Here is a 15,526-nt window from a genome sequence, read left to right on the forward strand (position 1 = left end):
TATTCCTTTAATTTTACCAAAAAAATAATAATAAGGCTAAATCACTCTATGCACACCACAATTCTGAAACCTGCTTAGAAACCCAAAATGAGCTGAGGAATGCCTGCCAAATCATTGAAGGGGTATGTGTGCCTCTTAATTTCATCCAGTTCAAAAAATAAAAAGACAACCTTTTATCAGATGGGGAAGGTAACCAATACTACTTTAACAGGAATTAACAAACACCCCCCAATTGAGAAGAAATGGCTCATAGAATGGCCTTTGCGTTTTTATTCCTTCCGTAAAAGGACAAAGGTTGCGCCCCTACAAACAAATTGACTCGTGAAAGGCACAAGCAATTCTTTCTACTTTTCCCTTATGCGAAAAATAAATAAACAAATACAGGGAAAAAAACTTACATCTGAATTCACATCACTGACACTACAATCCTTTTTCTTTCCATAAGCCACCTGTATTAGCATCTGGTCAAAATTGTTCCAACCACTGGCAGCCTGAGGGAGAATCCATACTGCAGAATTCATTGTTGCCCATGATCTGGTCCTCTCCATCCATACAAATCATTCAAGGAGTCTTCGAGGAGCATAATGGTCATGGAGGCTCTAACGGATTAGGGTTCGGGGAATAATGCTGGCATTGTTTAATAAATCAACAGCAAGTAAACATTTTAACAGGCATGCTTTATCCTATCTATCCATTCACAAGCTATAAGAGGTCACATTGTTACAACCCTAACAATTGTCACTGGACAAAACAGCAAAGTCAAGACAAGAATTTATAGCTATGCAGATTAAAGCGACAAGATTCTCAAGGAATATATCATAAATGAAAAGGTTTGGAAATTTAAATGGAATACAGTTTAGGAAAATACTATTGTTTGAAAATTTGAAGCTCCAATCCCACAAATCAAAATATATGAAGAGTACGAAACCAAATGCTAGCACTGAAGCAAGCAACTATCAATACACATGGGACTAGGATATTGCAGAGAAGTAAATCATTACATGCAAGAGCAATATTATAACCACCAGGGAAAAGAGGGCATACTTCCATATCTTTTCAAATTGCCATTGCCATTAATAGATAATTGTGCCGGTCTCCTCTCTTGACCCAAAGATAGAAGCTCCTGCATCCTTTCAGGCCAATCTGAATTTAGTATTCGAGCAAAATCTTCAACCTCCCTGGGGAAATGATATTATGGGATACCAAAGCAGAAAATATTAATATTCATGTCCTTGTATTAATTAAAAATACAATCATTATCAAATACAACAAAATAAGGTCAAGACCAAGTGGGGAAGGAGTGCAAGGTAGGGTGTAATATTCTTTTCCAATCCACGGGTATTATCAATGGGAAATGGCCACAAGTTAAAGCTCAACCAGTAACATGATGTGGAACGTTCAAAGACTTAAAGGCTGCAATATGTAATTCAGAAGCTTCCAATTATCATACATGTGGTGTTGATCGTGATAGATATTTGAATGCCCAAATAATCGCCATCATAAATTCTCATTCACTGAATATGAAATTGCACCATCTTACTTTTAAGCAATGCAATTAAAGGCATGAAGAAATACTGATGGAAATGGTCGGTCCTGGACCATGCAGACAAGAAGGTCATCTTTTAACTTCACATCACAATTGATGTGGAAAAAGGAAAAACTAGAAAAAGGTATCCTGTTTTTAAGAAAAAAAAATAACCATATATGTACATATAAGCTATAAAATACACCAATAACCCACCTCCACGCTCACCTATCAATTTCTTCTTTTAAAGCTGGATCTATCTCGCCATCAATATCAACATCCTCAAACTCCACTGTGGGAGAAAAAATTACATCTGCCGCATCTTGTAACTTTAATTTCTCTCTGAGGCTGGACTGTAATTCATGATCATCCTTGGCATTATGGCATAACGAACTAAAAGCATTAGACTCCTGCAAAAATGTAACAAAACAGAAGCTTAACTATTGCCAAACCTCATTACATTTAAAAATAAGGGATGGCAACATGATAGGTCCAACCTTTTTATGCATTTCAGGGGCACACTTTTGCCGATCTTTTCTTTTTTGTTGTTTCTTTCTATTCTTGGAAGTTTTCATCCCTTTGGAATCTGAGAAGAAAAATTCCTTGCCTCTATAAGGCCTTCACGAGGATATTAAGCAGATAAAAAAAGAAGACTAAAAGCCACTAAATACAGACATAATTCTGTGTCAACGATATTGTTATGATCCTCTATACAGGTCAAGAAATTTACAACAACAATTGATCATTTGAAACTTTAAATGCATTTATACATAGCACAATGCTCTGTAGTCATTAAATTCTTTTCACTATCAGTTGCATGAAACTGAATCTTCAACAAAAATATGATTCATAAGCCAATGCTGTGCAATGAAGAATCCTCAAATAACTAGAATTATATGAATGATATAAATGAGCAATCAAGTCCAGGTCTCTTTAATTATATGATCAACAAAAAAAATTAAAGCAAAGCCAATGCCAAAAAACTCAAATGTTTGATGAGGAGCTGCATGCATTTCTATCAAGGTGTACCTCTAGATATATCTTTATTCGGCATGACCTGCCAAGCTCTCTCAATCCTCTTCGTAATTTTTAATCATCACAATCAGACATCAGTTCCAAAAAAGAATAATTGGAGAAAGTAGATTTTTTCTTGCCCTGATTTTCTCGAACCTAGAAGTCTACTCGTTCAGTTCCAAATAGGAATTAAAGGAACAAACAGACATTTCCTAGTTTTTATTCTCTATGACATGGCATTATCATGCAACAAAGTTCTAGAAATTTCTAGATTGAAGCACCCATCCTCTGCATTTTTTTTTAGAGTAATGCTATACAAACAGACATTGCCTAGTTTTTATCCTCTATGACATGGCATTATAACATTTGCTAGTGGAACTTAAATTCACTGGCAGGCTTGGGGTTATAATATCAAACCTCAGCAAGCCATCATAAAGATAGAAAAAGTTCAGGAATTAAGAATGCCAGGTGACCAACACTCGAGCATACCTCCATCTCCTCCGTTGATGAATGATAAGAGGTCATCAACTGAGCGGTCATCCACATGCTCCTCTTCGGCCTCGACATTCTGCAACAAATGGAGGGCCCAAATCAATCACAAGAATGATGAAATTATATAAGACTTAGGGACGAAGTCAGGACAGAAAAAAATAAAACCTTTAGTTTCTCTCTCTCTTTCAGTTCTTTCCTCTTCTTCGCATACAATCGATTTAGAAGTCGGATCCGTGGATCATCAGTTGTGTTCTTCAAAGGCTCTAGTTTCTCTTCCTAGATCATTAGAATCAAGTTAAAATCACAAGATGTATGAGAAAGACATGCTGCACACGGTTCTTATAAGCACCAGACACCTCTGTTAGATCATCAGGCAAATGAAATATCTCACGTATCTCCTCAGGGGTTTTCCCTTCAATGATTCGTGCAAGTGCGCGGCTAGTAAGATCAACCAAGGGCTTTAGCTGAAGGCTTTCAGCGGCAGAAGTCAACTCACAAAGCCTCTTTGTGTCCATTCGAACAAACTTCTCATCAAAAGACTTGCGTTCCTATGCAAAAGAACAGCCTTAAGTAAGTAAAGCTGTACCTGTGCCATTTCATCTTTCTAAGGCTTTTATGAACTAAAAGAACAGTTCCCTGAACATGCAAATGATTGTTTCAAGTTTTCCCATTTACCAAGTACTTTTGATATCAACTAGGGAGAGCAAGAAACGAATGTAAAGCCAACAAACAGCATATGAAATGCCAGAAATGTGAAGAAACCTTGTTAGAGCGACCAGGTACTTGATGAAACCTGCAGTAATCAAGAATTAGGCTAAACATGGATGTACCAACTCTTTGTGGTAGAGATATAGCATAGTTCTTAGAAGATCCCATTCCCTTTTGTATTACTTCCTGACATATCATGGGGCAAAACATGGCAACTTCTTGTTCCACTTGCTGAGCTGCACCATCCGTGGTTTGTATCCAGATATACGATCTCATCATCTGACAATGGATAGCAACAGGATTTGAACCCTTCAGACAATCCCTCATTAACTTCACAAGCAGATGGTTTCAAAAGAAGAAGCTCAGATGAACAAGATATATTTAAGTTGCATGAGATCACAAATCAACAACACATATCAAATTCTATGTTACAGAGAGTTGCGGGAAGGGAAAAAAAAAAAGCAAACGCTTTTAACTCCTTGTTTCTCACTTTTATAATATCAGCTACAAATGCTTAAAAAGGTAAGATAGTAAAAGTCAAGTACTATCCTCATTCCAGGAAAATATGTTGCCGCCCCGGCAGAAAAGAACATCCAAATTTACATTTCCATGAACAGTTAAGGGAAGGGTCTGCTTTCTACAACTGAGAAAAGCCAACGGAAAGACATAATTGCACGTAAAAAATAAATAAATAAATAATAATACAAACCTCAGGTTTTACTACAGCCATATCAACTTCTGACATTTGGCAAACAATATCCGAAAGAAGTATCTCCCTCGGTCGCAGCACAACAAGGCTGCATAAAATGCAACGCTGCGTTTAGAGGTTTCTGGGAATCTATACGACGCTCCAAGCCTCCAACTTCTCCATCACATTGGAAAGACAGAAAGCTAAGAATGAATCTGTCACTTCTCTCAGAAACCTGCATCAACATAAACTAGACCCTAACTTAAAGAAAAAGGGAATTCAATAATAAACTCATTATTAATTAATTTCTTCGCGCTGAGACAGATTTGGCGGTTGGCGGTTGGCTGCCAAATCGGAATTGATAATGATGGGTGCGTGAGAGAGGTAGAGAAAGAGAGTGAGTAAGTTTTAGGTTGGGAGGGAGAATAATTAAGATAGTGACCGCGAAACTTTGCCATTTATCTGAGTGAAAGGTGCGCGCTTTGTCGCCGTCTAAGGCGTTCGTTCCGATAAAACGTCGCCGCACCCACGTGAACCCGTTTTAGCCTTTAGGATTGGTTTGGGTCGGCCCATACTAGTTTCCTGTTTTTTCTTTTGTAATAAACTTTTGATCAATTATTTCTTTTTATAAAAACGAAAAATCATACAATTAATGCGGATGGTGTGGAGAAGAGTTCTATTATGAATACGTGTAAGGGTATGGGTAATTTAGTTAAAATTAAACTTTTTAAAAAATAAATAAATGGATAGAATTGATTGTGGAAACTCGTAAATAGTGGATATTTACCAATAAAATATTGGTATAGTGAATAAAATATTGTTATATTTTTATAAAAATAAAAATACAAATTTGATATTCATAAAATATATTATTAAAAAGAATAATTATAAATTCTGAACGAGACTAGTTTTATTTTCAAAAAAAATATATATATAAAAATACTTTTAAAAAAATAATATATATTTCGTAATATTGCTAGACTCGCATCCTCAAGTTTTAAACAAATTTTCATCTCTTCACGTTATTATGAATACGTGTAAGGGGTAAGTTTGGTAATTAGTTGCTTCCTATTTCCTGTCCTTTTTTCTTAAACTTTTTACATTTTGGTCTAGATCATTACTTTTTTTAGGCCCTCCATTATCGTTTACTAATAAAATATTTTATTGTAAAATAAATTATTTTATGCTATTTAACTGTGATATATAAAATAAATTACAAAATATTTTATAGTGTTTACTAACACTAAATTTTTTTAAAAAAAATTACTAAAACATTCCATCTATAATTTTATAAATTTTATCAACATGATAGAATCTAATAAGTATCATTAAGTTTTTTCTTTTAAATCTAATAGGTTGTAATATATCCAACAAAAATTCATCTTTCATATATTTTTTAAAATGTATAGATGTTTAAGATTGTGGTTGTGATTGGTTTTTAAAATATTTTTTACTTGAAAAAATATATATATATATCAAAATAAATTTTTTTATTTTTTAAAAATTATTTTTGAAATCAACACATCAAAATAATCTAAAAACATCAAATATATATTAATTTAAAATAAATAAAAAATATATTTTTAAAATATAAAAAAAATAAATAAAAAATATATTTTTAAAATATAAAAACAAATATATTGTATTGAAGAACCAATACATGTGCATAATTGAGAGTGTGTAAGCTTTTTCATCTAACTCTCCAATTCGTAGGGAAAGTCTATAGATACAAGAAACATTCAAAAATAGAATCAAGATTTCTCGATTCTATAAGTTGATTTCCTCACTTCTTAAAATGGGAAAATAGAAAAAATTCCATTTTATTCATTTCTGGATACCTTTTCCGGTGATGTGAGAGGAACTTTGGCGATGGAACAGCAGCTAGCCCCTCGATAACAACGGCCCGTACACGTATCCTCATTTAAATTCCCGAAAACACCCCTCTCACCATCCCTTATTCACAACCTCACCCGACAAAAGTCCACCACCATTTCCTTTGCATGGAGGGGTATCTAAATAATTCTGGCAGTTTCTACTGGGAACCTCTCCTTCACGAGGATGATATGCCACGTGTCAATCTCTCGATCCTCCTTTCTGTGCATATAAACACCTCCCAGATTCTTTCCCGCTTTCTGAAAATAAAAAAATCGTCGAGAAAAACTCTCCCTCTGTTTATCCTCTCCGGACTAAAAGACCGGAGCTTGATAAGCAGAGTGACTAAATACAGTTTTAAAATTTTAAAATCTAACCTTCATTCTTTGTGATCTCAAATGCTATAGTTCTCTGATAGCCCCGGTCAATTAGTCAGTTAGCGGTATTTGAAGGAATGGCTATCGGTGGCTTGATTTCGAACCGGAATTCCGGTTCTCTTATAGGCTCAGGTTAGCTTACCTTCTTAACTTGACTTCTGTTTATTATATTTGCCATTTTCTGAATTCATCTTCACTTTATCTGGTTTAATTTTTCAATCTCACTGAGTCAGGCGTATTATGTGTCTTGCCATGGTTGACCATGGCTGTTTTTGCAAATGTAGGAGGCTGGATTGCTGACACACTTGTGAGCAGAGGTCTGTCTATAACAGCAGTTCGGAAGGCAAGGATTAAATACTGCTCTTACTCTTAACCATGTTTAGTTACTATCAGGCTTTAATCACATTAATATATGCTTTGGGCACCGACTGATTGTCCAATGATAGTGAGAAGAATTTTAAGTTTCTAAGAACATTGGTATTCTATGTGTTATTCCGAGGATAAAAAGAGCAGTCTATAAACTGATATGCCACATACATCTACTGTGTCGGTTTTGCCCGAGTAAATTTTCCGATTTCCCTTAATGTTTGTATGGAGAGGTCATACATGTCTTTAATTTTATAGGTGGTTTTCTTTGTCAAATTAACTTTTACTTACTATGTGGATTAAATATATGGATATGGATGTAGAATTGGACCTTTACATATACACTCACAACTGAACGAAAAGTAAATATTTGGGATTCTTCGGGTATTTCTTATCAGATGGAGTAAATAATTTGAGAGCTGTCAGTTTGATTAGATTTAACCAGCTCAAAGCAGTACTGATATGGGTAATAGAACATGCATTCCACTTTTTTGCAATAATTTCTGCTGCCTGGTTTTTTTCAAGCCAAGTAATGGTTGCTCTTCAAAATTTGTTACTATCGCAGATCATGCAATCAATTGGGTTCTTAGGTCCAGCCATCTTCCTTGCACAACTCAGCCACGTCAGGACTCCTGCTATGGCTGTACTCTGCATGGCATGCAGTCAGGTTCTTTCTAGATTGATGCCACCTTCACCAGTTTCACTCATCTTTTAATATTTGTTGTTTCTGACTATGACATGGATATCAAGACCTTCCGTTTCGCTGTTGGATGAAAAATGGTGGTTTCTAGGTGTTGTTTGCAAAGTGATTTCAGAAGGACTAGTATAAGTAATTTCAGTAAGAATAGTAGAACTGTACCATCCAACTCACCCTGCTTGCATGACTTGATACTGTCCTGGACTGGTTTTGTTATGGACTTACCTCTGATTCAATAATAAGCATATAGGTTTAAATTAGAAGACTTGAGCGTGAAAGCTTAATTTAGAATGAGGATGTGTTACGAGCAGTCTGAATATCGAAAGGAAAGACCAGGCCACCTCCTTTCGTGCTGTGTTTCAAAGCTGGATTTTCTTTTTCATCTTCCATTTCTCCTTTTCCTATCAATTTTTAAAGGCATAACCATAAGCACCTCATGAACATCAGATCAAAGGGGCAAATCAAAAGAGAGATTTTTTTCTATATGCATGAGCACCAACAAACTTCAAGGCCTTGAAATACAACGTAAGGGAGGCCAGGCACCCCCTGCATTTTATTTTCTTGGAACGAGATAAAAATGCTGAAAATGTATAGATAAGTGGAGAAGAAAAATTTGAACTCACTGATAAATTAAAACATGTTCTAAGATGTCCAATATATGGCAATTATGTGCACGTGACTGTGCTATTATGGCTTCCAGTAATGATATTAGTTAGCAGATGGAAGCTGTAAAACTTAGATGGCCTTTTATTTCTTCATAATCCTGGATGAATTCTTGGTATCCTTTGTTGATGACAGGGATCGGATGCATTCTCACAGTCTGGTCTCTATTCAAATCACCAATATATTGGCCCCCGTTATGCTGTGAGTCATCTCTATCTTTTGCATGACTACTTGGAGATCACCTTTAATTGTGGTTTTCAAAATGTTTTGCCCCCTATGCTACTTGTTTATTGAAGATATGGTTGTACTTGTTTTCTAATGGCCTGTTCTGTTTGTTTTTTTCCCACATCAGTAAAGAAAAACTACTGTCTTCATCTTTGTAGAAGTCGTCTATAAACTTGAAGAAATTAGTCAAAAGTAAGCTAATAAATTTCAATTACAGGGAGTTCTATTAGGACTCTCAAATACTGCAGGAATGCTTGCAGGTGTCTTTGGTACTGCCGCAACTGGATACATACTCCAAAGGGGTAAAACACTATAAGCAAATTAACTCCTACCTTTTGTTCTGCTGCGGGGATTTTTACTTTCTTAATTTGTTGTTTCTTCTCAATTTCGTTTCCGCAGGTTCTTGGGCTGATGTGTTTAAGGTGGCTGTCGCACTTTATATCAGAGGCACGTTAGTCTGGAACTTTTTTTCAACTGGAGAGAAAAAGTTCTTGACTAGAGTAATATAAGAATGTGGGGGGGGGGAGGGGGGGGGGGGGGGGGAGCAGTCTAGTCTGCTGAGTAAAAAGAGAAAGGGGCACCGAAAAGGACAAATGTAACACATGTAAGTATAAAAACCCTGATTAATAATTGAAGGCCAGGATGCCCCAATGCATAAAAGTTTTCCTACCATCCTTGAGGCCCATAAATTGCTGCTCACTTGTTTTGGGGTTGGTTTAAAGACCTCTCTATGGGTTAGTGTCATGCCTTTTTCTTTCCTTTGCATTATTAATATACATTTGCAGATGATGATAGGTAATTTTTGCTCATAGAAATATACCACGTCATCCACTAAAGAAAACTCACTTTAAACCTCAGCTTTATAAGAGAAATCAGAAAGCAGTTCTTCCAAATACAAAAATATGAAATTGGTGGTGGTCAGTGGTAAGAGCTTGGAACCAAGAGATTTGCTTTCTTTGTGGTCTCAGGTTCGAGCCATGTGGTTGCTCATATGATGGCTACTGAAGGCTTACATGGTCGTTAACTTCAAGACCCGTGAAATTAGTCGAGGTACGCGTAAACTGACCCGGACATCCACGTTAAACTATATATATATATATATATATATATATATATATATATATGAAATTGACAATACAACATTTATCTTCCACACATTTTAGTTAGTGGAGTGGACATGCGATCACGATCATCATGCTCTCAATTAGTAGTTACTCTTGCATTTTAATGGCTATATCATTTTCTTGGATGTGGTTTAGACTTGCGTGTAGTCCTAAAAAACATAGGTAAGCTTGGTGAGTTGATCCACTAACTCAAGAATTGATCTAGATTAGGTTTGGTTCTAATGTATTATAAAATAAAAAACATGTTGAAAAGTAATATTTATTACACTCTCAAAATCATCCAACTTAGATTTATGAGATTCATCTGGAATTATTTAGTTTGTTTCTCTCATATATCATTAAATATTTTTTTAATTAAAAATTAAGCTATATTATTTTATATTAGAAAAGATTTGACCGGCTACAGTGGAGCTTGAGCGTATAACTAATATGGAAGACGTTGTCTACCAACAATTTCACCAAAAAGAAAGAATTATAGAGCCCAAGCCGGACTAATAACATAGAGCACATGGACCAAATGACATGGTTTAACTGTTTTCCGTGCTATTTGCTTCTTTCCTTGTCTGGGGGTGCTTACCGCTACTTGCAGAGTAGAGTGCACGTGACGTGTGTTTGGTATTGGTAGGTGCTTCTAGTTAGAAGCAACCTTAGAATTCCTTGGGACTTGGCTCAGCCTGGACCATTCTAGGAAGTTTCAATACTAACTACTGAAGTGGCCCGGACAGAAGATTTTCTGGGGAAAAAAATGGTAAAATAGAAAATTTATGATCCATGGAATTAGCAAGAGAATCAAAGTTGCATTCTTTTCATAAAAAGTAAAAAAAACAATTCTCTTCTGTGCTTTGCAGAATCTTCCCAAATGATAGCTTGAGCATCTTTCACATACTCTTTTGGTCGATCTTATTTGTCGACAAAATAATTAGTGTTCTAGATTCGGATGCTGATTAAGATGCGGTAATGTATGTGCAGGTGTACTGGAGGAATACAGCTTTCGATCTTCTTGGTTACCCGTCAAGATTTGACGAAGATCTTATTCTGCAAGCGGTCACAATTCAGGAACACGCTCTGTATATCCCATGTTTGAGTAGTAAGTATCAGGTGGAGTGTTACTAATAAATACCAGTCCCACCTCATGCATCTTCAAAACATGATAAAGATTGAACACAAGGGGTAATATACTCGAACTATTCTCCCACTCGCGAGCAAGCTCTAAATTATCAAATATCAAGTAAAGCATGTTCCATTAGGCCTTCCAGCATACCTAGCTAAGAAATACGTAATTATGGATGGTAAATATTATTTTTTAAAATATTTTTTATTTAAACAAATATAAATATTTTTTATTTAAAAAAATAATTTTAAGAAAAATTTACAGCAAAAATAATTTTGCTTTCATGTTCCTGTCGAATCTTCCAACCACGGAGCACGCATGCGATCTCTGAATGCGTATGGTTTCAGTGACGCATCATAATTATCGATTTTTCTTTGAAATTCCTCGCATCTTTCAAGCAAAATTATTACCTTTTTTAAAAAATAAAAAATAAATGACTTGTCAGTACAAGAAATGTAAACTTTTTGATCCAAATCCTCGTATTTTCTTAACAAACCAGGTCAAATATGTACAAATCCCAATAAAAATCCATATACATCTCCCGGTGATGATAGATAGACTTCACTGTGGATACTACGGAATTCATGGGTGTTTTAGATACACAGTTAGTTCTCTACTACCTGCCAATCTTCAATGAAAAATGAATTCCCACAACGAGCCAGATACTGAAAAACCACCACCACAATTACAGAAGCACGACAATATCAAACTTTTAACATGTAGCCATGGAGCTCTGTCATGTGAAAATTAGGTCAACCACACAGAAAAATACAGTAATTTACCATCCTGACATTCTCGTCAATATCTTAGTTGTCACTTGAGGTACTTCCCCTGATAAAAGAACCGCGTCGATGGCCACCCACAATCACATCTTTAAGACGAGTTATTGGCCCCAATATCCTCCCACTTTTCTGCAAACAGAGCAATAGAAGTCAGACTTAGTGGAAACGACGAGTTCAAAAAGGAACTGGACATGGGGGAAGTGTTGTAATTGATAGATATTATCCATGCAGCAGAGTATGGCAGCAAACAGGGGGCGGGGATCATGAAGGCAGCAACCATAACTTGATGTGCCATCCATATGCAAAAATGAGTAAATTAATTTATGCCAAGTGCTAAAATCTGCTCAAACACAATAGAAAGAAGTTACGCAGCAGTTTTAGTGCGCCAATTAAGTACTTACAACACTGGCACAAAGGTAAAGGTAACAAGCATGATCTAGTGTGCAAATTTCAGAAGCTACCTATATGACTAGGAGTTACCAGAAGCTCAAGTGATTTTAGGCTGGAGTGCAACTCATGTACGTGTAAAGCTTTAATCAATCCAGTATGTAGCCTCATGCTCTTGCATATCAGAGCTCAGGCAGCCAAAGTTTAAAAATAAAAACGAAAGCATTATATATATTAAAATGGAGGGAAGTATTAACAGGAGACTGTTATCAATTAATAATAACTTCTTGCAGTTGTTGGTATAAGTTGTGACTACTTCATTGCATTTCTCTCTACTTCTTCACCAGAACATTCCGCGTGCTCTCTCTTTTCCCTCACATAACATCTTTTTCATAGCCTCTCAAACATCTTTAGTGATTACACATTAACCAGCAGGGTTCTAAACTTCAACCCCAATAGATAATATAAAAAAATATGAGCTCCCAAAACCCAAGCAGATTCTACTATCATACTAATCACATGTAGAGCTAGATGTAAAGTTTTAAGCAAAATTTATATGCAGATAAAGTCTTGATCCATGGAAAAAAAGGGGGGGATGGGGATGCAGGAAAAAAGCACCTCATTGTTGATGATAGCCTGCCACCTTTCTTGCTGCCAGCGCTGCCCAAGGATTACAATTCCCATCACAGCTGCTGCAACAAAAATGGACCAAAATGTATTTCCCTCTTTTGCATGAGCATGCAAGGAAGCCACCCTTCTCTTCCACCAAGCATCACAAGGAAGGCTGTCATCTTTGGCAGCTTTCGGTGAGGAAGGAACATCAGTTGGAAAATCTAAGACCTTTTCAGAAGGTTCGTTTACTTCAGGAATTCCAAGGTTCTCATCATATGTGGTTGATCCACCAAGTGCTGTTTCGCTGTGTAGAGAACCAAATGTCGCTGTACTGTATATACTTTGTTCCTTGTCACTGAAATCTTGCAGAGTTGTGCTTTCTTCAAATTCTTTACCATCTTTTCCCTTCACATCAAACAACTGCATCCCATGAAACTCTTCAGATTCATCCAACCCCTTGAGTGGCCAAATCTCTTCATTCTTGCAACTGGATCTACCTCCCTCTTCTAAACCAATCTCAGGGGGCACATTCTTCCCTACTTGTGAATCAAGAATCTCACTGTTAGCAGGTTCCAATGACAAATTCTCATGTTGACCTCGTGGAAGCACAAAATGACGAGACATGAATAAAGCCCGAGAAGTTTCATCCCCATCCTCATCATAAGCCCTGCTGCTTTCGTAATCCTTCTGATCAACTTCTTTTGGACCAGGAGCAGCTGCATATGTTGATGCTGTAAGAGATACAACCTCCCAATCATTCCCACGAGAGGGATTCTCCTCCCCTTCGTTTTTACCCTCCATCCTCCACGTACACTATCTTCCTAAGTTCACATACACAGGAAAACATCGAGAAATACAATATTCTTTGATCAAATTATGGACCAAGTTAATTTAATAGCACCATAAAGCAGCCAGGAGACCAAGATATCAACCAAAAAGCACACAAAACAGGCCAAATAAAATATTTCAGCTCTATCATTAACCACTCGTTTTCTGTTCAGTTTCCTGAAAACACAAATTCAATCAATCTCCGGTGAATTAATACACGAAAAAAAATGTGCAAGTCCCAATCGAGATAACTCTAGTTAAAGCAGTGGTGATCAATAAAACTGAAAAACCACAAACTCTACATATTATGAATAATTCATTTTCAATAAATCTAATAAAATAATTCCCTTCAATTAGTATCAACTTGATAAAAATGATTTCTACACTTAGAATCAAACTAGATAATAAAACAAAAACCTAACTCCACCATACGGAAAACTATAACTGTGCGCATGATAAACAACCGATCAGTCAAATAAAACAATTACAGATCCCATACACAAGCTCGCAGACAATCAAAACACAGTCATCATCCATCGGAGAAAAACAACGGCTGAGATCTTTCCTGATGCAGACAACGAAAGTAGATATGGAGAACTCACAGATATATAATCGGACGAGATCCGGAGCGATATGGAGACCAAAACGATGACGTTTTGCTGACGATGGTGGAAAATGCCTGGAGAGGAGTGCCGAGAGGGAGAAATGGGATTTTATTGTATTGTACTGGACTGTACTACTCTCGGGCTGAGAACAAGTAAACCTGCAGTGGCCGGTTGTTTAGGAGGGTCGAGGAAATGGTTTTGACCGGCTGCAGTAGGTGAAGCGTGTTCGGTTGTGTGATTAGTGGATTCAAAGCTTATCTGCTCGCTTCCGTACAGTCAGGGGATCGTGATTCCTTGCTTGTGTCTAAACTTCTTTTAAATTAGCAAGCTAGCTTTGCGTGGGAGGGAGGGAAGGCATGTTTTTTACACGTCCGTTAAATCATGATTATCAGAGCAAGTTATATATATATATATATATATATATATATATATATATATATAATATCAAAATAACGTATCCATATTTTATATGTGGTGTAAGGCTAAAAATAGTAAATATGATAAAATTATGTCAAAAATGTATTAAAAAAAATTTAAAAATTATATAAAAAGCAACTATTTAAATGCATATAAAATAATTTAAAAAAAAACTATTTAAAAGAGTCTAAATAAACAAAATAAAAGATAAAAGTGATATTAACTTAAATCTAAATTAAAATTTTATTTTTAAAAAATAACATAAAAAACATAAATTAAAAAAAAGTATAATGTGTCTACCCATTAGTAAGGGTCTACGCACTTGGACTTTTATATTTTCAATGGATGTCGTTCGCCCAAATTATTTTTGAAAAATAAAAGGTTAGATTTTCATATATTGGTCAATGTGGTGATTGAAAAATCGAGAGTAAATTATTTTTTACCTAGAAATTTATTTTGATCTAAAACACTTTAAAAATCTTGTTAAATCAGTCAATTAATCCAAAAAATCACCCTAATAACCAAAATCAGTTGGGAATTAAAAATATTCTCAAGTTTAAATTTGTTTTTTATACACTTTCAATGAAAAAAAAACATTTAAATGGAACTCTCCTCATCATAGAAAACCAATTAATATAAAAAAATTTTGTTTTTGTGACTGAAATTAACATTAGTATCATTTTTTATTTCTTTACAACTAGAATGAAGTGATCCTCTCTCTCTTATTTCAAAATATGGATTAAAAAAACTCAAATTATTTCAAAATCTTATTAACTAAGATGTCTGGATTAGCTTGCGTGTATCTTGACTAATCAAACGGATCCTAAAATTAACTACCATGTAAGTTTCTAGTTGCCATAAGGTTCGTGGAATTCAAACTAGTGATTTTTAGTAAGTAAATCTAAAATTTCATCCGTTGATTTATATTTTTTAAGATTTAAATTTATTTTTTATTAATATAAATATTCATATCAAGTTGAATATTTATAGAATAATTTTATAAATACTGTAAGCCTACGTGAGTTTCGAATTA

General features: G+C 35.4%; 3 protein-coding genes across 9 annotated transcripts; 1 reads left to right on the forward strand and 2 right to left on the reverse strand.

The window, feature by feature from the left end:
- Positions 1-88: 88 nt before the first annotated feature.
- Positions 89-5,006, reverse strand: LOC133692128 (SKP1-like protein 21). Of its 3 annotated transcripts, none has more exons than XM_062112836.1 (9): positions 4,449-5,006; positions 3,794-4,018; positions 3,388-3,579; positions 3,197-3,307; positions 3,029-3,107; positions 2,023-2,111; positions 1,754-1,935; positions 1,045-1,178; positions 89-570 (listed from the first exon to the last, which is right to left on the reverse strand). In XM_062112836.1, exons 1-9 carry the CDS (start codon positions 4,482-4,484, stop codon positions 518-520), a joined length of 1,101 nt encoding a protein of 366 aa, XP_061968820.1. In that variant the 5' UTR covers positions 4,485-5,006; the 3' UTR covers positions 89-517. The 3 variants fall into 3 exon arrangements, with proteins under 3 accessions (XP_061968820.1, XP_061968821.1, XP_061968822.1); XM_062112837.1 differs by having other exon boundaries at positions 89-627; XM_062112838.1 differs by lacking the exon at positions 89-570 and having other exon boundaries at positions 1,046-1,178; positions 1,742-1,935.
- Positions 5,007-6,543: 1,537 nt separating this feature from the next.
- Positions 6,544-10,946, forward strand: LOC133692219 (ascorbate transporter, chloroplastic-like). Of its 3 annotated transcripts, none has more exons than XM_062113000.1 (6): positions 6,545-6,808; positions 6,910-7,019; positions 7,608-7,709; positions 8,538-8,603; positions 8,845-8,929; positions 9,027-9,161. In XM_062113000.1, exons 1-6 carry the CDS (start codon positions 6,754-6,756, stop codon positions 9,134-9,136), a joined length of 528 nt encoding a protein of 175 aa, XP_061968984.1. In that variant the 5' UTR covers positions 6,545-6,753; the 3' UTR covers positions 9,137-9,161. The 3 variants fall into 3 exon arrangements, with proteins under 3 accessions (XP_061968987.1, XP_061968984.1, XP_061968986.1); XM_062113002.1 differs by having other exon boundaries at positions 6,546-6,808; positions 6,961-7,019; XM_062113003.1 differs by lacking the exons at positions 8,538-8,603; positions 8,845-8,929; positions 9,027-9,161 and adding an exon at positions 10,721-10,946 and having other exon boundaries at positions 6,544-6,808.
- A 372-nt stretch (positions 10,947-11,318) lies between these two features.
- Positions 11,319-14,380, reverse strand: LOC133692218 (ATG8-interacting protein 2-like). Of its 3 annotated transcripts, XM_062112998.1 has the most exons (4): positions 14,074-14,378; positions 12,650-13,464; positions 11,645-11,773; positions 11,319-11,527 (listed from the first exon to the last, which is right to left on the reverse strand). In XM_062112998.1, exons 2-3 carry the CDS (start codon positions 13,442-13,444, stop codon positions 11,669-11,671), a joined length of 900 nt encoding a protein of 299 aa, XP_061968982.1. In that variant the 5' UTR covers positions 13,445-13,464; positions 14,074-14,378; the 3' UTR covers positions 11,319-11,527; positions 11,645-11,668. The 3 variants fall into 3 exon arrangements, with proteins under 3 accessions (XP_061968982.1, XP_061968983.1, XP_061968981.1); XM_062112999.1 differs by having other exon boundaries at positions 11,319-11,773; positions 12,650-13,460; positions 14,074-14,380; XM_062112997.1 differs by having other exon boundaries at positions 11,319-11,773; positions 14,074-14,377.
- Between the last annotated feature and the right edge of the window lie 1,146 nt (positions 14,381-15,526).

Source organism: Populus nigra, chromosome 4, assembly GCF_951802175.1.
Source record: "Populus nigra chromosome 4, ddPopNigr1.1, whole genome shotgun sequence".
NCBI lineage: Eukaryota > Viridiplantae > Streptophyta > Magnoliopsida > Malpighiales > Salicaceae > Populus > Populus nigra.

Excerpts from the sequence above, each read along its gene's own strand:
- LOC133692218 (XM_062112999.1), bottom strand. The coding sequence starts at position 13,444 with ATGGAGGGTAAAAACGAAGGGGAGGAGAATCCCTCTCGTGGGAATGAT. Across the intron at positions 11,774-12,649 it reads AGGCTATCATCAACAATGAG|AAAAGTGGGAGGATATTGGG; the intron begins GTGCTTTTTTCC and ends CTCTGTTTGCAG.
- LOC133692128 (XM_062112836.1), bottom strand. The coding sequence starts at position 4,484 with ATGTCAGAAGTTGATATGGCTGTAGTAAAACCTGAG. Across the intron at positions 1,936-2,022 it reads CCCCTGAAATGCATAAAAAG|GAGTCTAATGCTTTTAGTTC; the intron begins GTTGGACCTATC and ends ACATTTTTGCAG. Across the intron at positions 571-1,044 it reads CAATTTGAAAAGATATGGAA|ACTCCTTGAATGATTTGTAT; the intron begins GTATGCCCTCTT and ends TGCTCCTCGAAG.
- LOC133692219 (XM_062113000.1), top strand. The coding sequence starts at position 6,754 with ATGGCTATCGGTGGCTTGATTTCGAACCGGAATTCCGGTTCTCTTATA. Across the intron at positions 6,809-6,909 it reads CGGTTCTCTTATAGGCTCAG|GCGTATTATGTGTCTTGCCA; the intron begins GTTAGCTTACCT and ends TCACTGAGTCAG. Across the intron at positions 7,020-7,607 it reads CTATAACAGCAGTTCGGAAG|ATCATGCAATCAATTGGGTT; the intron begins GCAAGGATTAAA and ends TTACTATCGCAG.